General features: G+C 43.2%; 1 protein-coding gene across 2 annotated transcripts in view; it reads left to right on the top strand.

Moving 5' to 3' along the window:
• The window catches only part of IDUA (alpha-L-iduronidase), a 231,756-nt gene that overhangs the window by 132,629 nt on the left and 78,298 nt on the right, over positions 1-20,829 (top strand). For both annotated transcript variants that reach the window (XM_044304491.1, XM_044304487.1), the window contains exon 5: positions 14,467-14,562. In XM_044304491.1, coding sequence (XP_044160426.1) covers positions 14,467-14,562 — 96 coding nt within the window. The remainder of the gene's footprint in view (positions 1-14,466; positions 14,563-20,829) is intronic.

Here is a 20,829-nt window from a genome sequence, read left to right as displayed (position 1 = left end):
AGGCTAACTTTCAGCAGCGGGAGGCTAACAAGCAGCAACAAGAAACGAACCAGCTGCTATTGCAACATGTGATGGCGTTGCAGGCGTCAGAAGCGTCCCAGAATGTCCACGATGCCCGGAAAGCTGTCCGCGCTGCGATTCAGAAGATGACCCCCTCGGATGGCGTAGAGACCTATCTGGCGCACTTTGATAAAGTGGCCGTGAGGGAAAAGTTACCCTGAGACCAGTGGGCTGAGGTCGTTGCTCCGTTCCTGGCGTCTGGTCTACAGCAAGTATTGTTTGATCTCCCCGATGATCAGGCGGCCGACTACCCGACAGTAAAAGGTGAGATCCTGGCAAGACTCGGGGTGAATGTGTTGGTCCGGGCCCAGAGGGTGCATCAGTGGGAATTTAACCCGGCTGAACCTGCCAGACCACAATATTATGATCTGCTGCACCGTTTGCAAAAATGGCTGCAGCCTGACATCTTGACTCCACTGCTATGTTGGATCTGCTGTTGGCGGATGTGTTTTGGAGGGCTTTGCCGTACCCTCTCCAGCACTGGATCGCCCAGGTGTCTCCGAATAATGCCCTGGAGATGGTCGACCTGGTGGAGCGCTATGAGGCCACCAGAAATCTACAGGGGGGTCCTTTTGGTAGGGGGCCAGTCAAACCCTGGAAAACTCCACCCCAGACCCGGCGGCCGATGCCAGCTAGACCCGCCCGGGATGTACCCCCTGCTGACTCAAACCCGGTGGTCTGCTGGTGTTGTCAGGAGCCTGGACAGATAAGGGCCGACTGTCCCCATCGGGGGGAACCCATGGACACCATCTATGGCTTCCGCCACTCATTATATGCCAGAATGTTGTGTGCCACAGGAACTTCAGAGACTATGGACAATAGCCACCTGTGCCAGGTGGATGTGGGGGGCACTCTGGCGGTGGCTCTGCTGGATTCAGGGAGCCTGGTGTCCCTTGTAAGAGCTGCCCTAGTGCGGCCGGCTGAGTATACTGGCCGAAGAGTCGGCAGTGTCTGCATACATGGGGACTTAAAGGAGTATCCCACTGCCCTGGTCTCCCTGTCAATAGTGGCCGGCAGGTGGATGCATGAGGTGGCCGTCGCCACAAAGCTACCACTCTGGCCGGATACGAAAGTTACCTGGGAGACAGATGTACCCCTAGCAGAGTGGCCTGACTCAGGGGGGAGGCCAGAACCTTGGGAGCCTGAGTCAGAAGGACCAGCAGTAGGGGTGACCGCCACTTCAGTGGAAGAGGGGGCGACAACCCCGTTAAGTGTGATGGTGGGAGACGTAGAGGATTTGCCGCCGGGTCCTGAGCTGGCAGACCTCAATGTCTCTGGGGATAATTTCAGTACAGCACGACACCAGGATCCGCAACAACCGGGGGCCGAATCTATGTTCCCCAGTTTTTTGGTTCAACAGGAGATGCTGTACCGGGTAAATAAACTACGGGGTGAACATATTGAACAGCTGGTGGTGCCCCAGGCATATTGCAAGCTCGTGTTGGAATTATCCCACCAACATGTTCTTGGGGGACACCTGGGCCAGCAGAAAACGCAGGACCGGATTTTACAGCGATTTACTGGCCCGGTATGTTCAGAGAGGTAGAAGAGTTTTGCAAGTCTTGCCCAACCTGCCAGATAACCAGCCCCCAGCCACATTTCCATAGTCCTCTGGTCCCTCTCCCGATTATTGAGGTTCCCTTCGAGCGGATCGCTATGGATCTCATAGGCCTAGTACCGAAGTCAGCTATAGGGCACCAGCACATCCTGGTCATCCTCGACTACGCCACGCGGTACCTGGAGGCGGTGCCACTGCGTCATACGTCAGCCAAACTCATAGCTAAGGAGTTAATGGAAATGTTTTCTAGAGTGGGTCTGCCTAAGGAGGTTCTAACTGACCAAAGGACGCCATTTATGTCCAAGGTCATGAGGGAACTCTGTAAGTTGCTCCAAATAAAACAGTTACGGACATCCGTGTATCATCCACAAACGGATGGCCTGGTAGAGAGGTTTAACCAGACGTTAAAAAATATGCTGAAAAGAGTGGTGTCTAAGGATGGGAGGGACTGGGACCTTCTGCTGCCCTATCTCATGTTTGCAGTGCGAGAAGTGCCCCAGGCCTCTACCGGGTTCTCGCCCTTCGAACTACTATACGGCAGACACCCTCGTGGTTTATTGGACTTCGCCAAAGAGGCGTGGGAACAACAAACCACACCACACAAAAGTGTAGTTGAGTATGTCACCCAGATGCAGGGACGATGGAAAAAGTGTTACCTCTGGTTAGGGAGCATATGGAGGCAGCGCAGCGAACCCAGAGTAGGGTCTATAATCGGCAGGCTCGGGTCTGAAACTTTAACCCGGGTGATCGGGTGTTGGTTCTGGTACCGACTGTAGATAGTAAGTTCCTAGCTAGGTGGCAGGGGCCCTACGAGGTACTAGAAAAAATTGGACCAGTAGATTACAAAGTACACCAGCCAGGGAGGCGAAAGCCAGAGCAGGTGTACCATGTGAATCTGCTCAAGCCGTGGAAGGAAAGGGAAACCTGTACGGAAGACAGCCCACGACCAGGGTTCCTAGGGGAAGCGGTTTTGGCCCTTCTGAAGCAGGGGAAGCGTCTGTCACAGTGAAAATTGCTGACAGCCTCTCCTCTAAACAGGCTCAGAAAGCCAGGGAGTTCATTAGTCGGAATACGAATGTGTTCTCAGACCACGTCCGTAATCCGGCATGTCATTGTCAGTGAGCATCAGACGAAAGTCCGGTTAAAACCGCACCGTGTACCCGAGGCTAGGTGACAAGCCATCACGGAGGAAGTGCAGCTAATGCTCCAGCTGGGTGTCATCGAGGAGTCAAAAAGTGAGTGGGCCAGTCCGATAGTATTAATACCCAAGCCAGACGGGACATGTAATGACTTCCACAAACTTAATGAGGTGTCCAAGTTTGACGCGTTTCCCATGCCCCGAGTGGATGAGCTAATTGAAAAGTTGGGCCAAGCCCGGTATTTTTCTGTGTTGGACCTCACCAAAGGGTACTGGCAGGTACCCTTGACGGAGGCTGCCAAAGAAAATCGGCTTTCGTCGCGCCAGAGGGGCTGTATCAGTACAAGGTATTACCCTTTGGTCTACATGGCGCTCCCGCCACGTTTCAAAGGTTAATGGCTATTGCACTCCGTCCACATCGTCGATACGCTTCAGCATACCTGGATAATATCGTTGTCCATAGCACCGACTGGGAAAATCACTTACCTAAAGTACAGGCTGTAGTGGACTCCCTTAGGAAGGCTGGCTTAACCGCTAACCCAAAAAAAGTGCTCGACAGGGTTAGAAGAGACCAAGTACCTGGGGTATGTCATTGGGCGCGGAGTGAACAAACCTCAGGTGAACAAAATTGAGGCAATTAAGTATTGGCCCCGACCTGTCACTACTCGGCAAGTAAAGTCGTTCCTGGGTATGGTGGGGTACTATATGAGGTTTGTCCTTAATTTTGCTACAGTCGCCGCACCATTGACAGGCCTTTTGAAGGGATGCAAGTCAGTGACGGTCCACTGGAATGAGCTGGCGGAAAAGGCTTTCTCCACTTTGAAGTCGGCCCTGTGTGGGTTCCTGGTTTTGGTGACGCCCGACTTCAAAAGGGAGTTTATAGTGCAGAACGATGCCTCCGAGGTAGGTCTCGGTGCTGTACTATCTCAAGATATTGACGGGGAGGAGCATCCTGTTGTCTTCCTCAGCCGGAAGCTCATCCCAGCCGAGACTAGGTACAGTATAGTGGAGAGAGAGTGCCTGGCCATCAAGTGGGCACTCGAGTCTCTCCGCTACTACCTTTTGGGGAGAAGGTTCCGTCTGATGACCGACCACTCCCCTTTGAAATGGATGAGCCAGGTCAAAGAGAGGAATGCTCAGGTCACCATGTGGTTCTTATCTTTGCAAAATTTTAAGGGTTGAACAAAGGGGGGAGGTATGTAAGAAGGAACAAGGAGCGGTCATTGACGGAAGATACGTGTCACCGAGGTTCCTGGCCTCGGTGAGGTAAGAACCTTTTTTTCCTGAAGTGTCAGGTCTGTAGTGCAATCTGACACTTCAACTGTTAGAATGGCTGTAAAGCCAATCCGGGCCGGTTCTTATTGGGAGCAGCCAAAGAGCAGGGTGAGTGGCTGTTCCCCACGGTTCCAGGCCGGGTTTTGGCTGGAATATAAAAACCCAGCCAGCATTTTCAGGTGGGTGAAAATCATCTGCTGACCAGGTGAAGTCTTTTTTCACTGTAAACTTTGTGTGGTGTGAACAGGCACCAAAACTGAACACTTACTTTTGGCTTGTTTTCTTGCTATGTGTGAATAAATACTGAACTTTGATTTACAACCTTGTTTTTTGCCTCTGTACTGCGTCCGCTTACCCTGCCTACCAGAGCGAATCCCCACAGTTGGTAGAACCTTAAGAAAATATAAAAAAATTGGATTGGTGAACATATAGGCAATATAAAACAGGGTCTTGAGTCACACAGTGTATCTGCACACATTAAAAGAGTCCACCAGAAGAATCCTGCCGGTTTAAGATTTGTTGGAGTTGAACATGTGCAGAAAAATTGGAGAGGTGGGGATGCGGTACAACAGATCAATAAAATCGAGGCAAAATGGATATACGAACTGAATACCCTGCAACCTAAAGGCCTAAATATAGAATGGGACATGAAGGCAGTTAGCATGTATTGAACGGTATCACCAGGTTAGATATCTTCTAGTGTCCATCAGCTGCTCCTTATTTAGTATATGTAGGAAAATAGGTGGTTCAGGTACAGGGTGGGTTAATAGAGGTTTTAGCGTGGGGTATTTATTAGGTAGTCCTTAGCACATTAACAGTTTCCATGACATAGGTGTTTTTTTTTTATATAAGTAGGCATTGGGGTTATCATTATTCCTTTTATTGTATGAAATGTGCAGAAAATATAATGAAGTATGACACCTAGATTATATGTGTGGCTCATGTCCAACTCAGAGCGCGCACACTGACACTTTGCTTTAATGTGCTCGTTGAAGTCATGTACCTTTTCAACAATGTAGCAATGTGTTGGCGATTTTATGTGTGAAAATTTTTCATGAAAATTTTCATATATAAAAAAATAAAAATAATCTTCATACGATTTTATTGTATGTTTTAAAAGGGTCGATTTTATCATGCGATTTTAAATAATCGAATGTTTATCGAATGTATACGATTTTATCATGCGATTTTAAATAATCGAATGTTTATCGAATGTATACGATTTAAATAATCAAATGTTTATCGAATGTTTACGATTATATGTGAATCGGAATTCAGGAAACAGGATCTGACATAAGAGTTGGGAGGTATAAGAACACAGCTTTGGCTATTTAGTTTGTAATGTCCCAGATGAAGCAAAGGCGAAACCCGGGTCGGGCATCTACACACGCTTTTACCTATTGATGTTTGTAAGTACAATAAATCTTACTGAATATTAAACACCCTGGGTATTGCACTATGTTCTGTTTCTTCTGAAGGAGAGGAGGAAAGAAACTTTGCTGGTCGGTATCGGGATTGTTATTGGAGATGTGCCTGTAAGATTGTGGAATCTCCATAGAATCTTCCTGTGAGTGAAAGCCTGCCTGTGGAAACCTAGCGCGGACCCATACATATGTACTTTGGCTGATTTTCTGGAGAAGGGACTTACTCCAAATTCTGGGACTGCTGCTTCACCTCTTCCTGATATCACACAGAAATTTTCTTTGTATCTTATAACCTAACCCTGACTTGTACTTCTTAACAACTTTGTCCCTTACTTGTTTGGAGAGTTCCTTGGTCTTCATGGCAGTGTTTGGTTAGTGATGCCTCTTGCTTTAGGTGTTGCATCCTCTGGGGCCTTTCAAAAAAGGTGTGTATATGTAATGACAGATCATATGACACTTGTACACCAGTGGACATAATTTCACTAATTATGTGACTTCTGAAGGTAATTGGTTGCACCAGAGCTTTTTATGGGCTTCCTAACAAAGGGGGTGAATATATACGCACATGCCAATTTTCTGTTTTCTATTTCTAAATAATAGTTTTATTTATATATTTTTCTCATTTCACTTCACCAACTTAGACTGTTCTGATGCATCACATAAAATTCAGATTAACAAAACATTGAACTTAAAGCTGTAATGTAACAAAGCAAGTGGGTGAATACTTTTGCAAGGCACTGTAAATCTAATTTAGCCTATATTTCTGAAAAGTTTCTGGTGGGATTTGAACTCACAACCTTCTACATTACAGCCAAGAATCTTATCCACCACACTATAGAGCTGCATGGCCAGTTACAAAAAAAAAAAAAAAAAAAGAGCCAAGAGACTTTTGCTGTATAGGAATACGTACTCGTAGTCTCATTTAAAAAAAAAAAAAATTTAAGTAACTGGCTATGCAGCTCTATAGTGTAGTGGTTAATATTCTTGGCTGTAATGTAGAAGGTTGTGAGTTTGAATCCATTTAGAAACTTTTCAGAAATAGAGGCTAAATTTAATGATATATACAGTACAGACAAAAAGTTTGGACATACCTTCTCATTCAAAGAGTTTTCTTTATTTTCATGACTATGAAAATTGTAGATACACACTGAAGGCATCAAAACTATGAATTAACACATGTGGAATTATATACATAACAAAAAAGTGTGAAACAACTGAAAATATGTCATATTCTAGGTTCTTCAAAGTAGCCACCTTTTGCATTGATTACTGCTTTGCACATTCTTGGCATTCTCATGATGAGCTTCAAGAGGTAGTCACCTGAAATGGTTTTCACTTCACTGGTGTACCCTGTCAGGTTTAATAAGTGGGATTTCTTGCCTTATAAATGGGGTTGGGACCATCAGTTGCGTTGTGGAGAAGTCAGGTGGATACACAGCTGATAGTCCTACTGAATAGACTGTTAGCTGCTTTTTTCTTGCCATAATACAAATTCTATGTGTCACGGAAGGTGTACAGAAAACTAGAAGACACAAAATGAAGATCCGACTGACTCAATCCAAAACTAAGGAACCAAAGGGAGAGCCCTGCAACAGACCTGGCTCTCTCCCTAACTGCTCAGCCTATGCAAAAATCTCAATGATAGATGATCGCATATCCTCGTTCCTCGACTGTATAACACCTGAACACCATATAATAGTGAGGGGACACGACCACCGGCTCCCTACACTTGATACGGAGGGAGTCAGGGTCACCTGGGATCCAGCAAACAGGAAAACACAAATGAATGAACAAAACGTATCTGTAGAAGACTCAGTAGTAGCATCCAGCATGCACACACTCCAGGAAGTTGTAAAAACCGCAAAGTGATGCAGTATGGGAAGGGATTTAAAGGGATGAAATCAGTGCAACTACATGACAGCTGAGAGAGGCTAACGAGATGAGAAAACGAAAGCAAAACAAAAGGAACCTCAAGGGGGAGGTACTGAAGAACGTCTGTCAGAGCTTCTCAGATGTCTGGTGGTGAAACTAAGTAAAGAAAAACGAGTGGCCATCATTACTTTAAGAAATGAAGGTCAGTCAGTCCGAAAAATTGGGAAAACTTTGAAAGTGTCCCCAAGTGCAGTCACAAAAACCATCAAGCGCTACAAAGAAACTGGCTCACATGCGGACCACCCCAGGAAAGGAAGACCAAGAGTCACCTCTGCTGCGGAGGATAAGTTCATCCGAGTCACCAGCCTCAGAAATCGCAGGTTAACAGCAGCTCAGATTAGAGACCAGGTCAATGCCACACAGAGTTCTAGCAGCAGACACATCTCTAGAACAACTGTTAAGAGGAGACTGTGTGAATCAGGCCTTCATGGTAGAATATCTGCTAGGAAACCACTGCTAAGGACAGGCAACAAGCAGAAGAGACTTGTTTGGGCTAAAGAACACAAAGAATGGACATTAGACCAGTGGAAATCTGTGCTTTGAGATCTTTGGTTCCTACTACCGTGTCTTTGTGCGACGCAGAAAAGGTGAACGGATGGACTCTACATGCCTGGTTCCCACCGTGAAGCATGGAGGAGGAGGTGTGATGGTGTGGGGGTGCTTTGCGGGTGACACTGTTGGGGATTTATTCAAAATTGAAGGCATACTGAACCAGCATGGCTACCACAGCATCTTGCAGCGGTATGCTATTCCATCTGGTTTGCATTTAGTTGGACCATCATTTATTTTTCAACAGATCAATGACCCCAAACACACCTCCAGGCTGTGTAAGGGCTATTTGACTATGAAGGCGAGTGATGGGGTGCTGCGCCAGATGACCTGGCCCCCACAGTCACCGGACCTGAACCCAATCGAGATGGTTTTGGGTGAGCTGGACTGCAGAGTGAAGGCAAAAGGGCCAACAAGTGCTAAGCATCTCTGGGAACTCCATCAAGACTGTTGGAAGACCATTTCAGGTAACTACCTCTTGAAGCTCATCAAGAGAATGCCAAGAGTGTGCAAAGCAGTAATCAAAGCAAAAGGTGGCTACTTTAAAGAACCTAGAATATGACATATTTTCAGTTGTTTCACACTTTTTTGTTATGTATATAATTCCACAAGTGTTAATTCATAGTTTTGATGCCTTCAGTGTGAATCTACAATTTTCATAGTCATGAAAATAAAGAAAACTCTTTGAATGAGAAGGTGTGTCCAAACTTTTGGTCTGTACTGTATATGTTTTTAGCCATAATATATTTACATATATTATTTTATATTTAGAATATATCATATATTATAATATATGTAAATATATTATGGTTAAAACATCAGTAGTATTTTCCCATATATTATGCATTCATATATATCAGAAGTATGATATATATATTTTTTGTAATTACACATTTTTTACAATTACTAAAATAAATATAAAAAATATACTATTTTATTTAGCCTCTATTTTTGAAATGTTTCTGGCGGGATTTAACTCACAACCTTCTACATTACAGCCAAGAACCTTAACCACTACATTATAGAACTGCATGACCAGTTACAAAAAAAAATTAAAAAAAAATTGAGACTTCTGCTTAATAGGAATACTTACTACTAGTCTCACTAGTCCTACTAGAAGTCTCTTTTTTTTTCTTTTTGTAACTGGCCAGGCAGCTCTATACAAGGTGGGACATTTATATGGACACACCTTAATAAAATGGGAATGGTTGGTGATATTAACTTCCTGTTTGTGGCACATTAGTATATGTGAGGGGGGAAACTTTTCAAGATGGGCGGTGACATTGGCGGCCATTTTGAAGTCGGCCATTTTGAATCCAACTTTTGTTTTTTCAATAGGAAGAGGGTCATGTGACACATCAAACTTATTGGGAATTTTATGAGAAAAACAATGATGTGCAGCACCTGAAATTACGGATACTGAAAGCCTGTGCTAGCATTTCTCCTGCAGTGTTGCTATCAGTGTGTGAAGAGTGGGAGAAGAGGATTGCATTGACAATCCAACACAATGGGCAGCACATTGAACACATTTTATAAGTGGTCACATGACCCTCTTCCTATTGAAAAAACAAAAGTTGGATTCAAAATGGCCGACTTCAAAATGGCCGCCATGGTCACTACCCATCTTGAAAAGTTTCCACCCTCACATATACTAATGTGCCACAAACAGGAAGTTAATATCACCAACCATTCCCATTTTATTAAGGTGTATCCATATAAATGGCCCACCCTGTAGTTTAGTAGTTAACATTCTTGGTTGTAATGTAGAAGGTTGTGAGTTCGAATCCCACCAGAAACTTTTCATAACTAGAGGCTAAATTAGATTTTAATACACTGGCTTGATATTCGGCCAAACAGCGTAATGTGCCGAGCATCGCGATGCTCGAGCCGAACTTGTGTTCGGCCGAGTATGCTCGATCAACACTACTAAACACTTATTAGAAATAAGAAGCTTAGATAAATTATAGCCCACCTATCCTAAACAGCAAACCATTGAAAGTACTTTATGGGAGTTCAGAAATACAAATACAGCACAGCAGTTAGGACATCACTGTCAGCATAGTGGAGCTAAACTGCTGACTATTCCCAAGGGTGACTAGCAGAATATTAAAAGTGGTAAATAACACCAGATCAATACAAATGGTGTAAAACAATGTCTTTGCAAACGTACTAACATATTATGTAGATTTAAACCAAAATGTTACATCCTACAAATAGATTTAAACTTCTTTGGTTAAAGAAAAGAGAAACTGTAGGTCATTGTTGGTTTGAGTTGAGTAGATACAGGCACAGTAGCTATAGAAGAAAAAAAAAAAGTTTTTATATATATTATGTTTGGTAAGTCGAAATATGAAATGTAGTCGAGACATTTTGGTAGTACAATATGGAAAGAAAAGAGAACACCACAATGATTTCTTCTGGTATTTTGTAAGCCTTATGAAATTATCAGTAAAAATATTTTCAACGCTTTGAGCCCTGGCAGCAGCAGACCGTTTGTAGTCACTATCTACCTTGGTGCATTGCTTGTCTATGCCTAAGGCTAAACGTCAATGACACCTACTCACTAGGCGTATTGTCTCTTTCTTTTGGTCAAAACCAAACCATTGTACAAGCAGTAATGTTAGCAGATTTATTGAAAACAGCCTTTGTTGTACAAACAGTGGCTTGCTCTGTCTTCTGCTTAACGCAGAGTGACCTAATGTAACACTGTAAATAATAGGCAGCGATCGGAGATGTGTATATAGCATTGTCACAGTGGGTCAGGGTTGTCTCTATATCTGCTTACAGTAGCTACGTAGACGTTTATTTTAAGGCTCTGTGCACATCTGCGTAAAATGCTACGTTAGGATTTGAAATTCGCTCACACTTTGTTTGGTGGTAAAATCAGATTTGCGTTATGGATTCCGTTACCACGCACCATAACGCAATTCTATGACGAAATGCATAGCGTAATGCCTTTAGAGGCATTACATTATTCATTCCATCATAATTGAAGTCTATGGGCTGCATAACGGAAACGGGACAGATCCGTTTTGCAGCCCATAGACTTCTATTATGACGGAATGAATAATGGAATGCCTCTAAAGGCATTCCGTTATAGAATTGCATTATGGTCCGTGCAATTCTGCTTTTACCACCAAACGAAGCATGAACGAATTTCATAACATGAGTAAATGGGTGGGTCTGGGCTACAATACCAAGCATAGCCACTGGAATCTATGGGCTATGCTTCATATTCTTTGAGGAGGCCGCAGTACTCACCTGATTGCCATGACCTCTTCAAACAGATGATTGTTGGGGGTACTGGGGTCAGGCTCCAACTGATCTGATATTAATGACCTGCCCTGAGAATAGGTCATCAATATTGTGCTCCTAGAAAACCCCTTTAATGCTGCTGCTTCTGCTGATACAGAGTTATAATGGAAATTTGGTTGATCCAATCTCTTATATGTGTCAATGAATACAGATTTGACCTAAGGATGCAGAAGGAACTTTACTAAGGAGTAGAACACATGCAGCAGTCTATGAGCCTAGTCCTGTAAAGTTAAACTGCCATATAGTATGTTTAATATACTTAGTGCTATAGTAACCGGTTATAGATTCCATCCTCTGCACAACATAGTGTAGAATCCAAAACAACTTTAGTAGCCTGTCATACTGTGGAGTAACATGCTTACTTTTTGACACTTTAATGTAACTAGTGTGGCTTTAGGTTCAACATTTTGCTGACTGCATCTATATGTCCATTCTGCAAATGATAAAACATGTCTTATTCTGGTCCACAAAATGTGAACGACAAACTCATTTAAGGCCTCATGGACACAGCCGTTGTGCGGCCATTCCGTGCATTGGGGACCACAATTGCGGTCCCCAATGCACGGGCAACATCCGTGCAGCGGGCCGGACCCTTTCAACTTGAATGGGTCCATGGTCTGTCTGCACCGCGAAAAAATATGGCATATTTATTTGCGGTGCGGAACAATGGAAAGAAACACCATAGAAGCACTTTGTAGTGCTTCCAGTGTTCTGTTCCGTGACTCCATTCCGCATCTCCGGAACTGCAAACCCATTCAAGTGAATGGGTCCGCATCCGTGATGTGTGGTGCACATGGCCGGTGGCCGTGGATTGCTAACCCGCCGTTTGCAGGCCGCAATACAGCCGCGGCCGCCCAATGGCCGTGTGCATGAGGCCTAAGTCACTGGATCCGCAAAAAAACATTTGGACGTTCAACATTTGTATTGTGTTCCATGGTTGTTATTACCAGAAGGTTTATGGATGGCAAGAGTTAACCAGGAACAGGGCTTACCACCGTAGGAGTGGGCTGGTCCTGTTTCCTGCCAAGAGAGGAAGTTCCTGTCCAGAGACTGAGGAGAGAGAAAGCTTGCTGCAGAGCTCCTGCTCCTAAATAGGATTCTCCAGTCTGTTTACTCCAAGCCTCAAGTAAAGTCTTGAGATGCTAGACAGCAGAGTGAACTGCTTTAGTCAGCTTCTCCAGAGACTCCTGCAAGGTGAGGGATTACAGCCAAGAATGTTACTAGGCCAGTACAACTTAAGTGCTAAATTGCCTCCATCCAACCTGCCTCCATAATCCTTACTGGTGCCAGATAAGATATGCACTTGAAATCTTCAGCTACTGAATTTAGTAGAAGTTCTATGTTGCACTTAGGGTACTTTCACATTTGTGGCAGAGGATTCCGGCAGGCAGTTCCGTCACCGGAAAAACGTATGCAAACTGATGGCATTTGTCAGACGGATCCACATCCGTCTGACAAATGCATTGAAATGCCAGATCCGTCTCCCCAGTGTCATCCGGAAAAACAGATCCGGTATAAAAAATGTTTGCATTTTGCCGGTTCTGTTTTGCCGGAACACTTCATGCCAGATCCGGCACTAATACACTTCAATGTAAATTAATGGCGGATCCGGCATTCCGGCAAGTGTTCAGTCTTTTTGGATGGAGATGGTATTTTCTCTGACCTAAAATAGCAAAAAGACTGAACTGAAGACATCCTGATGCATACTGAACGGATTTCTCTCCATTCAGAATGCATTAGGTTACAACTGATCAGTTATTTTCCCGTATTGAGCCCCTAGGATGGAACTCTATGTTGGAAAAGAATATGCTAGTGTGAAAGTACCCTTTAGTAAAAAAAGTAAAAAAAGACTTTGTTACATTTGATTCTGGCCTCATTCTTCAAAACTACATTTCCACTACACCGATCTTCTGAGGCAGTACACATGTCACGGCTGAGGATGGGGGAAAATCCTCAGCCGTGCGATGCCGGATGATGTTATGGCTGCTTGGCCAGGACAACAGGATTAGGGAGCAGGTCACCTCCTACAGCGTCCCTGACCCTAACTCCTACCTGCATGGGCCGACCTTAAAGGTAGGAGGACCCATGCGCAGGAACCTAGGAGCCCTGACTTACCCTCCGTCCGGTCCCTAGCTAGGAGTCAGGGTAAGACGACCTACTCCTCCTAGGCACGGAGGAGCAGGAGTCTCAATGGCCAAGCTGCTGGGAAAAAGGGAACACGAACAGACTTACGAGTATGGCAGGCGAACTTAGTAGTTCCACCAACCTGCCACAGCCTTGCTGACTGGATCCCTGAGGACACAGGAATCCAGAACCGTAAGCTGCAATAATACAAAGGAAAGTCCCAACAGAACATCACATACAACATCACACACAACATGGCATAAACATAAAGACAATATCATTTGTTTTATGACCACAGGGGTGGCTCTCACAGGCAGATGGAAAACACAGGAGGCTGCTCCAGCAAAGCATGACTGAAGCAACCACTAACATCATCCGGCATCGCACGGCTGAGGATTTTCCCCCATCCTCAGCCGTGACAGTATGACCACACACACACACTGGGAAGGGAGTTAACCCTTCCAACACCACAGAAGGGAAAACACCAACTTAAAGGGAAAGTGTCCAACTAAGCAAACCCACTGTGGCTGTTGCCGCAGGCAATGACATGGGTGGCAACCGTGTCCTGGGAGTCAGCCCAAAGGCCGGGACACTGCCACCACATGTACACAATCAACCAAACATTGCCACGGACAGCCACAGTGAAGGAACGGATGTCAGTGCACACCACACACAACACAGAGTGCACACAGACAAACTACAAGTGCTTACAAAGACGCACACAACTCCAAGGGAACCGCACACATAGCTGTTGTCCGCGGCAACCGCACTTGAGGCTAACAACATGACGCCTCAAGCTGCGGCTGAAACAACAACCCAAACCGCGGGCAACAGTATGCGGCTCCCAAGGAGTCACGGCCAAAACCGTTGAGTGACAAAACAGTGACACAACACTTCATCAGGGCCACTACCACTCCCATCCTCTGCACCGGCTCCTCCAGGGCTCGCTGCAACTGCGCCCAGGTCGGAGGAAACTGAAGACACATTCTGATGATTTGGGAGTACCTCTTTAAGGGCATTTTTAAGAGTGTTTTATTTGGTTATTTGAAGGCTTCTATCTTTCTCAATATTTTTGTTCTTTTCTTTTACAGAAAAGTATGGTTTAGAACATGTCTCAGCCTGGAATTTTGAAACTTGGAATGAACCAGATAATCATGATTTTGACAATGTCTCCATCACAGTAAAAGGTATTTTGTCCATACTCAAACCCTCTTTTCACTAGACTAATAGACCAATTCACATATTGGAACATTACCGTTGTTACACTTCTTCATTTTGGGCAGAAATAACCACTACCTCATCTATAAAAGTACTGCAGTCAAAAATACTGCAGTCTTTTATGTCTATCTGTAGCAACACCTTTCAACAGATTTGTACCTATGAAACTGCACCTATTCATATGTGCCCACATTGCTGAGAAAAATAAAAATTGTAATATATGCAAATGAACCACTAGGAGCAATGGGGGGTTGCCATTACTCCTAGAGGTTCAGCTTTCTCTGCAACTGCAGCACACTCTACACTTTGATTGACAGGGCATCATCACGCTGGCCCTCACTTCTCCTAAAGTCTCGTGCTGCACTGTGCAATTCAGTGTCGGGCACTGGCACAGTACAGGAAAGAGTTCTCTTCTGTATTGCGAGCCTCTTTAAAGAAACTGTTCTAGCAGTGATTCTAATTTCTTTGCCATACAAGATGCAAAATTTGCAAACAATGTCAATTGGGAAAAAATACAGTACTGTGCACACGAACTTGGTATACTACAGGGTCTCCATAATGAGAAAGAGTACCCCGTAGACAGCACATATATATCGTTGAGAAACACACAGTTGTATATGAGGCTCTCTCTCCCCTCTCTCTCTTTGGTTTGCCTGAACATGATGTTCATGCTGGCCAAAAGCACCCCCAGTAGCCTGCACCTGGGCTCTGAGCAGGCTACTGGGGGTGCTTTTGGCCAGCATCAACATCATGTATCTCCTGATGGGATGTTAATATCTTGCCTTCTGGTAACGCTTTAACCTACGCCTCCTTTATTGAACATCTCTAGCTAAGTATCGCTCCATTTACACTATCGCCCTTGTATCATTGATCACATCTATATCATGGTTGGACTTCGTCCAAATGTTTACCTACTTCCTGATGAGCCTGATTTTTTACAGGTGAAACGCGTTGAGGTTTGTGTATTAAGATGTGCATATTAAAAACGTGCGTATTGTTTATTTGAGAGGAATGGTGATTTTCCTAGAATCTGGACCCCCTTCCACTCTTTTTGTATTTGTAATATTTGTATTTGGTTGTCTGAGAGGGCAGGTGGCGACCCCACTTATTTGGACCACCTTCCACTTTCGGTATATCCTCTTTTACCGTTATTGTATATCTAATATTCTTCCCTGGTTAGGGTCGATCTAGGGATTTTATAGTCTTAGGTTCGGGGACAGGGAACCCCCACCATCAGGGGGTCACCCTCGGCTGAGCAGTTATTAGGGCTGATAGGGTAAGCATTGTGTCTGCCCTGCCCTTTTTCAGACCCTGTCCTTTTTTGGTGTGTTTCTCGAACCGTAAAGTCTATAGACAGTATTGTGTCACTAGTAAATGTCCTATGTAGGGGTCACTACTCCCCTTTTGAAATGTAGTACACTTTGTTGGTATATACATACCTATACCCGCACTATCACAAATAAAGGTATTTTTAAAAGTCACTAATTCTAAAAGTAATATATTTAAAACTCATGTGATAACAAAATCTAAAAAAAAAATCAGACTATTAGGCAATTTTTATCTTATTATTATCCTCAAATTGCGGTCCGTGGTACAATGCAAAATCAATGGATCTGCAAAATGCGGAAAACATGCGGATGACAATCCGTATATCATCTGCAATTGCGGATTCTGTTCCTGGAAATTAAGTCCTGCCCACAGAGACCAAAGTGCTTGGCCCTGGCAGAGCTGGATATAGACATCAACAGAGAAGTTGGCCAGATTTCAAGATGTCAAAAATGTTGGACGTGGAGAAATTTATAGTCCTCATCCACGATCGTCCAAATTTATGGGATAGTAGTAAGGACTCCTACCATGACCGGATAATGAAGGACAGGTTGTGGGAGGAGATCGGGAAAGAAATTTCTGGTTCTGATGAATGGGAGATTGCAGATGAAAAAAAGAAGCAAAGCATCAGTAAGTAAAGACATTATATTTTCAGTTTATGTATGGCCACCTTTTATGTGAACACCATGTATTCAGGACTGGCCAATCTGTTGCTCTCCAATAGCTTAAAAACTACTACTCCCACCATGACTTGCTCTATGGAGTTGGAGTTTTGCAGCAGTTGGAGCGCAGCGGGTTGCCCATACCTGCCATATTCCATGTATATACAGCTGCTTATGTGTGCATATATTTTTGCTTTGCAAACATTTTAACCCCTTGTAGCTAAAAATAAATACTTAGCAAACATTAGCATAGCAATGCATCTATATACAGCTGCATATGTGTGCTTATATGTTTGCTTTGCAAAAGTTTTAACCCCTTGCAAGCTAAAAAATTTACTTCGCAAACATTTGCATAGCAATGCATCTATATACAGCTGCATATGTGTGCATATATGTTTGCTTTGCCTTATCTACAGGGAGTGCAGAATTATTAGGCAAATGAGTATTTTGACCACATCATCCTCTTTATGCATGTTGTCTTACTCCAAGCTGTATAGGCTCGAAAGCCTACTACCAATTAAGCATATTAGGTGATGTGCATCTCTGTAATGAGAAGGGGTGTGGTCTAATGACATCAACAGCCTATATCAGGTGTGCATAATTATTAGGCAACTTCCTTTCCTTTGGCAAAATAGGTCAAAAGAAGGACTTGACAGGCTCAGAAAAGTCAAAAATAGTGAGATATCTTGCAGAGGGATGCAGCACTCTTAAAATTGCAAAGCTTCTGAAGCGTGATCATCGAACAATCAAGCGTTTCATTCAAAATAGTCAACAGGGTCGCAAGAGGCGTGTGGAAAAACCAAGGCGCAAAATAACTGCCCATGAACTGAGAAAAGTCAAGCGTGCAGCTGCCAAGATGCCACTTGCCACCAGTTTGGCCATATTTCAGAGCTGCAACATCACTGGAGGGCCCAAAAGCACAAGGTGTGCAATTCTCAGAGACATGGCCAAGGTAAGAAAGGCTGAAAGACGACCACCACTGAACAAGACACACAAGCTGAAACGTCAAGACTGGGCCAAGAAATATCTCAAGACTGATTTTTCTAAGGTTTTTGGACTGATGAAATGAGTGAGTCTTGATGGGCCAGATGGATGGGCCCGTGGCTGGATTGGTAAAGGGCAGAGAGCTCCAGTCCGACTCAGACGCCAGCAAGGTGGAGGTGGAGTACTGGTTTGGGCTGGTATCATCAAAGATGAGCTTGTGGGGCCTTTTCGGGTTGAGGATGGAGTCAAGCTCAACTCCCAGTCCTACTGCCAGTTTCTGGAAGACACCTTCTTCAAGCAGTGGTACAGGAAGAAGTCTGCATCCTTCAAGAAAAACATGATTTTCATGCAGGACAATGCTCCATCACACGCGTCCAAGTACTCCACAGCGTGGCTGGCAAGAAAGGGTATAAAAGAAGAAAATCTAATGACATGGCCTCCTTGTTCACCTGATCTGAACCCCATTGAGAACCTGTGGTCCATCATCAAATGTGAGATTTACAACGAGGGAAAACAGTACACCTCTCTGAACAGTGTCTGGGAGGCTGTGGTTGCTGCTGCATGCAATGTTGATGGTGAACAGATCAAAACACTGACAGAATCCATGGATGGCAGGCTTTTGAGTGTCCTTGCAAAGAAAGGTGGCTATATTGGTCACTGATTTGTTTTTGTTTTGTTTTTGAATGTCAGAAATGTATATTTGTGAATGTTGAGATGTTATATTGGTTTCACTGGTAAAAATAAATAATTGAAATGGGTATATATTTGTTTTTTGTTAAGTTGCCTAATAATTATGCACAGTAATAGTCACCTGCACACACAGATATCCCCCTAAAATAGCTAAAACTAAAAACAAACTAAAAACTACTTCCAAAAATATTCAGCTTTGATATTAATGAGTTTTTGGGGTTCATTGAGAACATGGTTGTTGTTCAATAATAAAATTAATCCTCAAAAATACAACTTGCCTAATACTTCTGCACTCCCGGTATATACAGCACAATTAGAATTTTTAAAACCTAGTATGGAAACCAGACCGTGGGTAATGTTAAAAATATAATAATTGTTATATTAATTGTAGAGTAGTGTAAGAATTTTTTGCCTTATTAGACAGACTTTAATTTACCCAAAAGTGGGGGGAAATGCAGTGCATCTTATAAAGCGAATAGTGCACTCACTGATACATCGCCAACCGCTATGCTGTACAGCGCGGCCTGCAATGTATCAGCAGGGAGCAGGGGCTGGAGGCCGGCAACTGCTGTTTACATTGCAGCGGGGCCCGGTGCTGTCACTATTACACCAGGCCCCACTCACAGCATTTTTCTTATCTAAACTGTAGTCATGTAATCCTTAATATCTTAATAACAAAATGATACATTTATATTGTGAGATTTTAAGTGAACGCACCCAGAAAGAATTCTAACACAATCCATAATATTTATGTGAAAGAGGCCTACATTGTTTCCTAATCCTATACTATACTATGCATGATCAACCTATAGGAATTTACAATTGATGTATATTATATAATGATATAAAAATAATTAATATTATATAAAGAAATATTTTATTTTTATATTAATAGGACTGTTGACAACCTGAGCGAAGAGGCAGAAGAATCCAACATTCAAGCTGCTGGAATTTCTATTCAACCTGCCGGAGAAAATCCAGAAGCACCTGCTTCTGAGTCATCGCAAGAACAGCTTGTAGAGCATGAAGAGCTGCCAGTAAATACATCTCGCCGTTCATCAGGCAGATGAAGGGTCCTCCTCCCCACGATTCTGGTTTAGATACTAGAACCATCGTTGAATCATGTGTTCTTGACTATCTAAACCAGAATCGTGGTGAGAGTAATGAGGAAACTTTATTAAAACGTTGGCACCTTGTTTGAAATGTGTGCCAGATGAACGTCGATCAAGGTGTATAGGAGGTATGGTCATGATAATGGACCTATTTGCAGGTCCCCGAGAACCTAGTGATGTAGTTCACTATCTGGAACAAGCGTGTGATGCCATGTTGAATTGGATACCCTTTAGGCACATTAGTGTTTGCCCTAATCCTCCTCCTCATTATTACCAGTCTTCTGAAACATATTCTCAGGAGAGAGGGCAGTACATGGGCAATTACCAATCTACTTCTGAGGATAGTCGTCAACCCTCTACTAGTGCAGGACCTTTTACAAGGGAACTTTTCAATCTTAAAGTTTATTAATATTCTGATTTTGTTTATTATATAATAAATGTTATAATATTTTATTATATAATGTATCTGAGTTTATTTTTGAATTAATAAAAAATTTCTAGAACATTATATACAGCTAGTTTTCATGGTAAGAGACCACCCTGCAATCCATCATATATGGCTGTACTTACACAATATAGGAAAGAGCAGTAGCCTATGTACACACCCATTTTCTTGGCCACCATAGAGGCTAATGGTTTTTCTGATTGTGTGCAAGCACTACGACTGCTGATGGATTTCAAGGTGGTATGTTACCAGAGAAATGAGCAGTGTATAAAGTATGAGAAAAGATGACAGCCAGCAAGGGAAGCAATATGGACTATATTTATAGAGTCAATAATGAGTCTTCACAAAAAATATCTTTATTGATTATCTTTTATTAGGCCATTACAAATGTTTACACTTAGCAAATTTTTTCTGCAACTTTAAAAAAAAAAAAATTTTTTTTAAACACAGCGCTCCTCTTTTCTCTATAGATGTAAGAAAAATGTATCAACATAGTGCGGGTACAATTGCGTCTTAAAAAATTTGAATTATTACTATTTTTTAAGATGTCATTTGTAATGAGGTATTAGAAGGTATTAAAACCAAATTCTAATAAAGTAATAAAAAAAAAATCTTAATCACTATCAATATTATAAAATACCTCAGCCCGCAAGCCCACGTCAAGGATCCTCATTCTATTGCGAGTCCCTAATTTAAACTAACAACAGGGGAACTGACTAAACTAAGAAAATTCAAATTTTTTATAATTTAAATACCAGAATCAAGTTGAAATCAACGACTTCCACGGATGGCTTCCATCTTCCACGGTAATGCCCCCTCTGGACTGCAGAACTAGTCGGCATAGACTTCCTGAACAGCTAGTCCAGCCGATCCAGGTCGTCCAGTCCAGCTCTGATCTAAAATGACAGAAGAAGTCATATTTTGACTAATATCTGCATCAGAACAGAAATTGTGTAGCAGTACACAAGCCTGTATCACCAGGGTGGCATTGTCCTGATTCATCTGTATGGATGACAT

This window comes from Bufo gargarizans, chromosome 1, assembly GCF_014858855.1.
Source record: "Bufo gargarizans isolate SCDJY-AF-19 chromosome 1, ASM1485885v1, whole genome shotgun sequence".
NCBI lineage: Eukaryota > Metazoa > Chordata > Amphibia > Anura > Bufonidae > Bufo > Bufo gargarizans.
The sequence above is the reverse complement of the archived record's forward strand: the minus strand, read 5'-3'. Positions and strand labels throughout refer to the sequence as shown.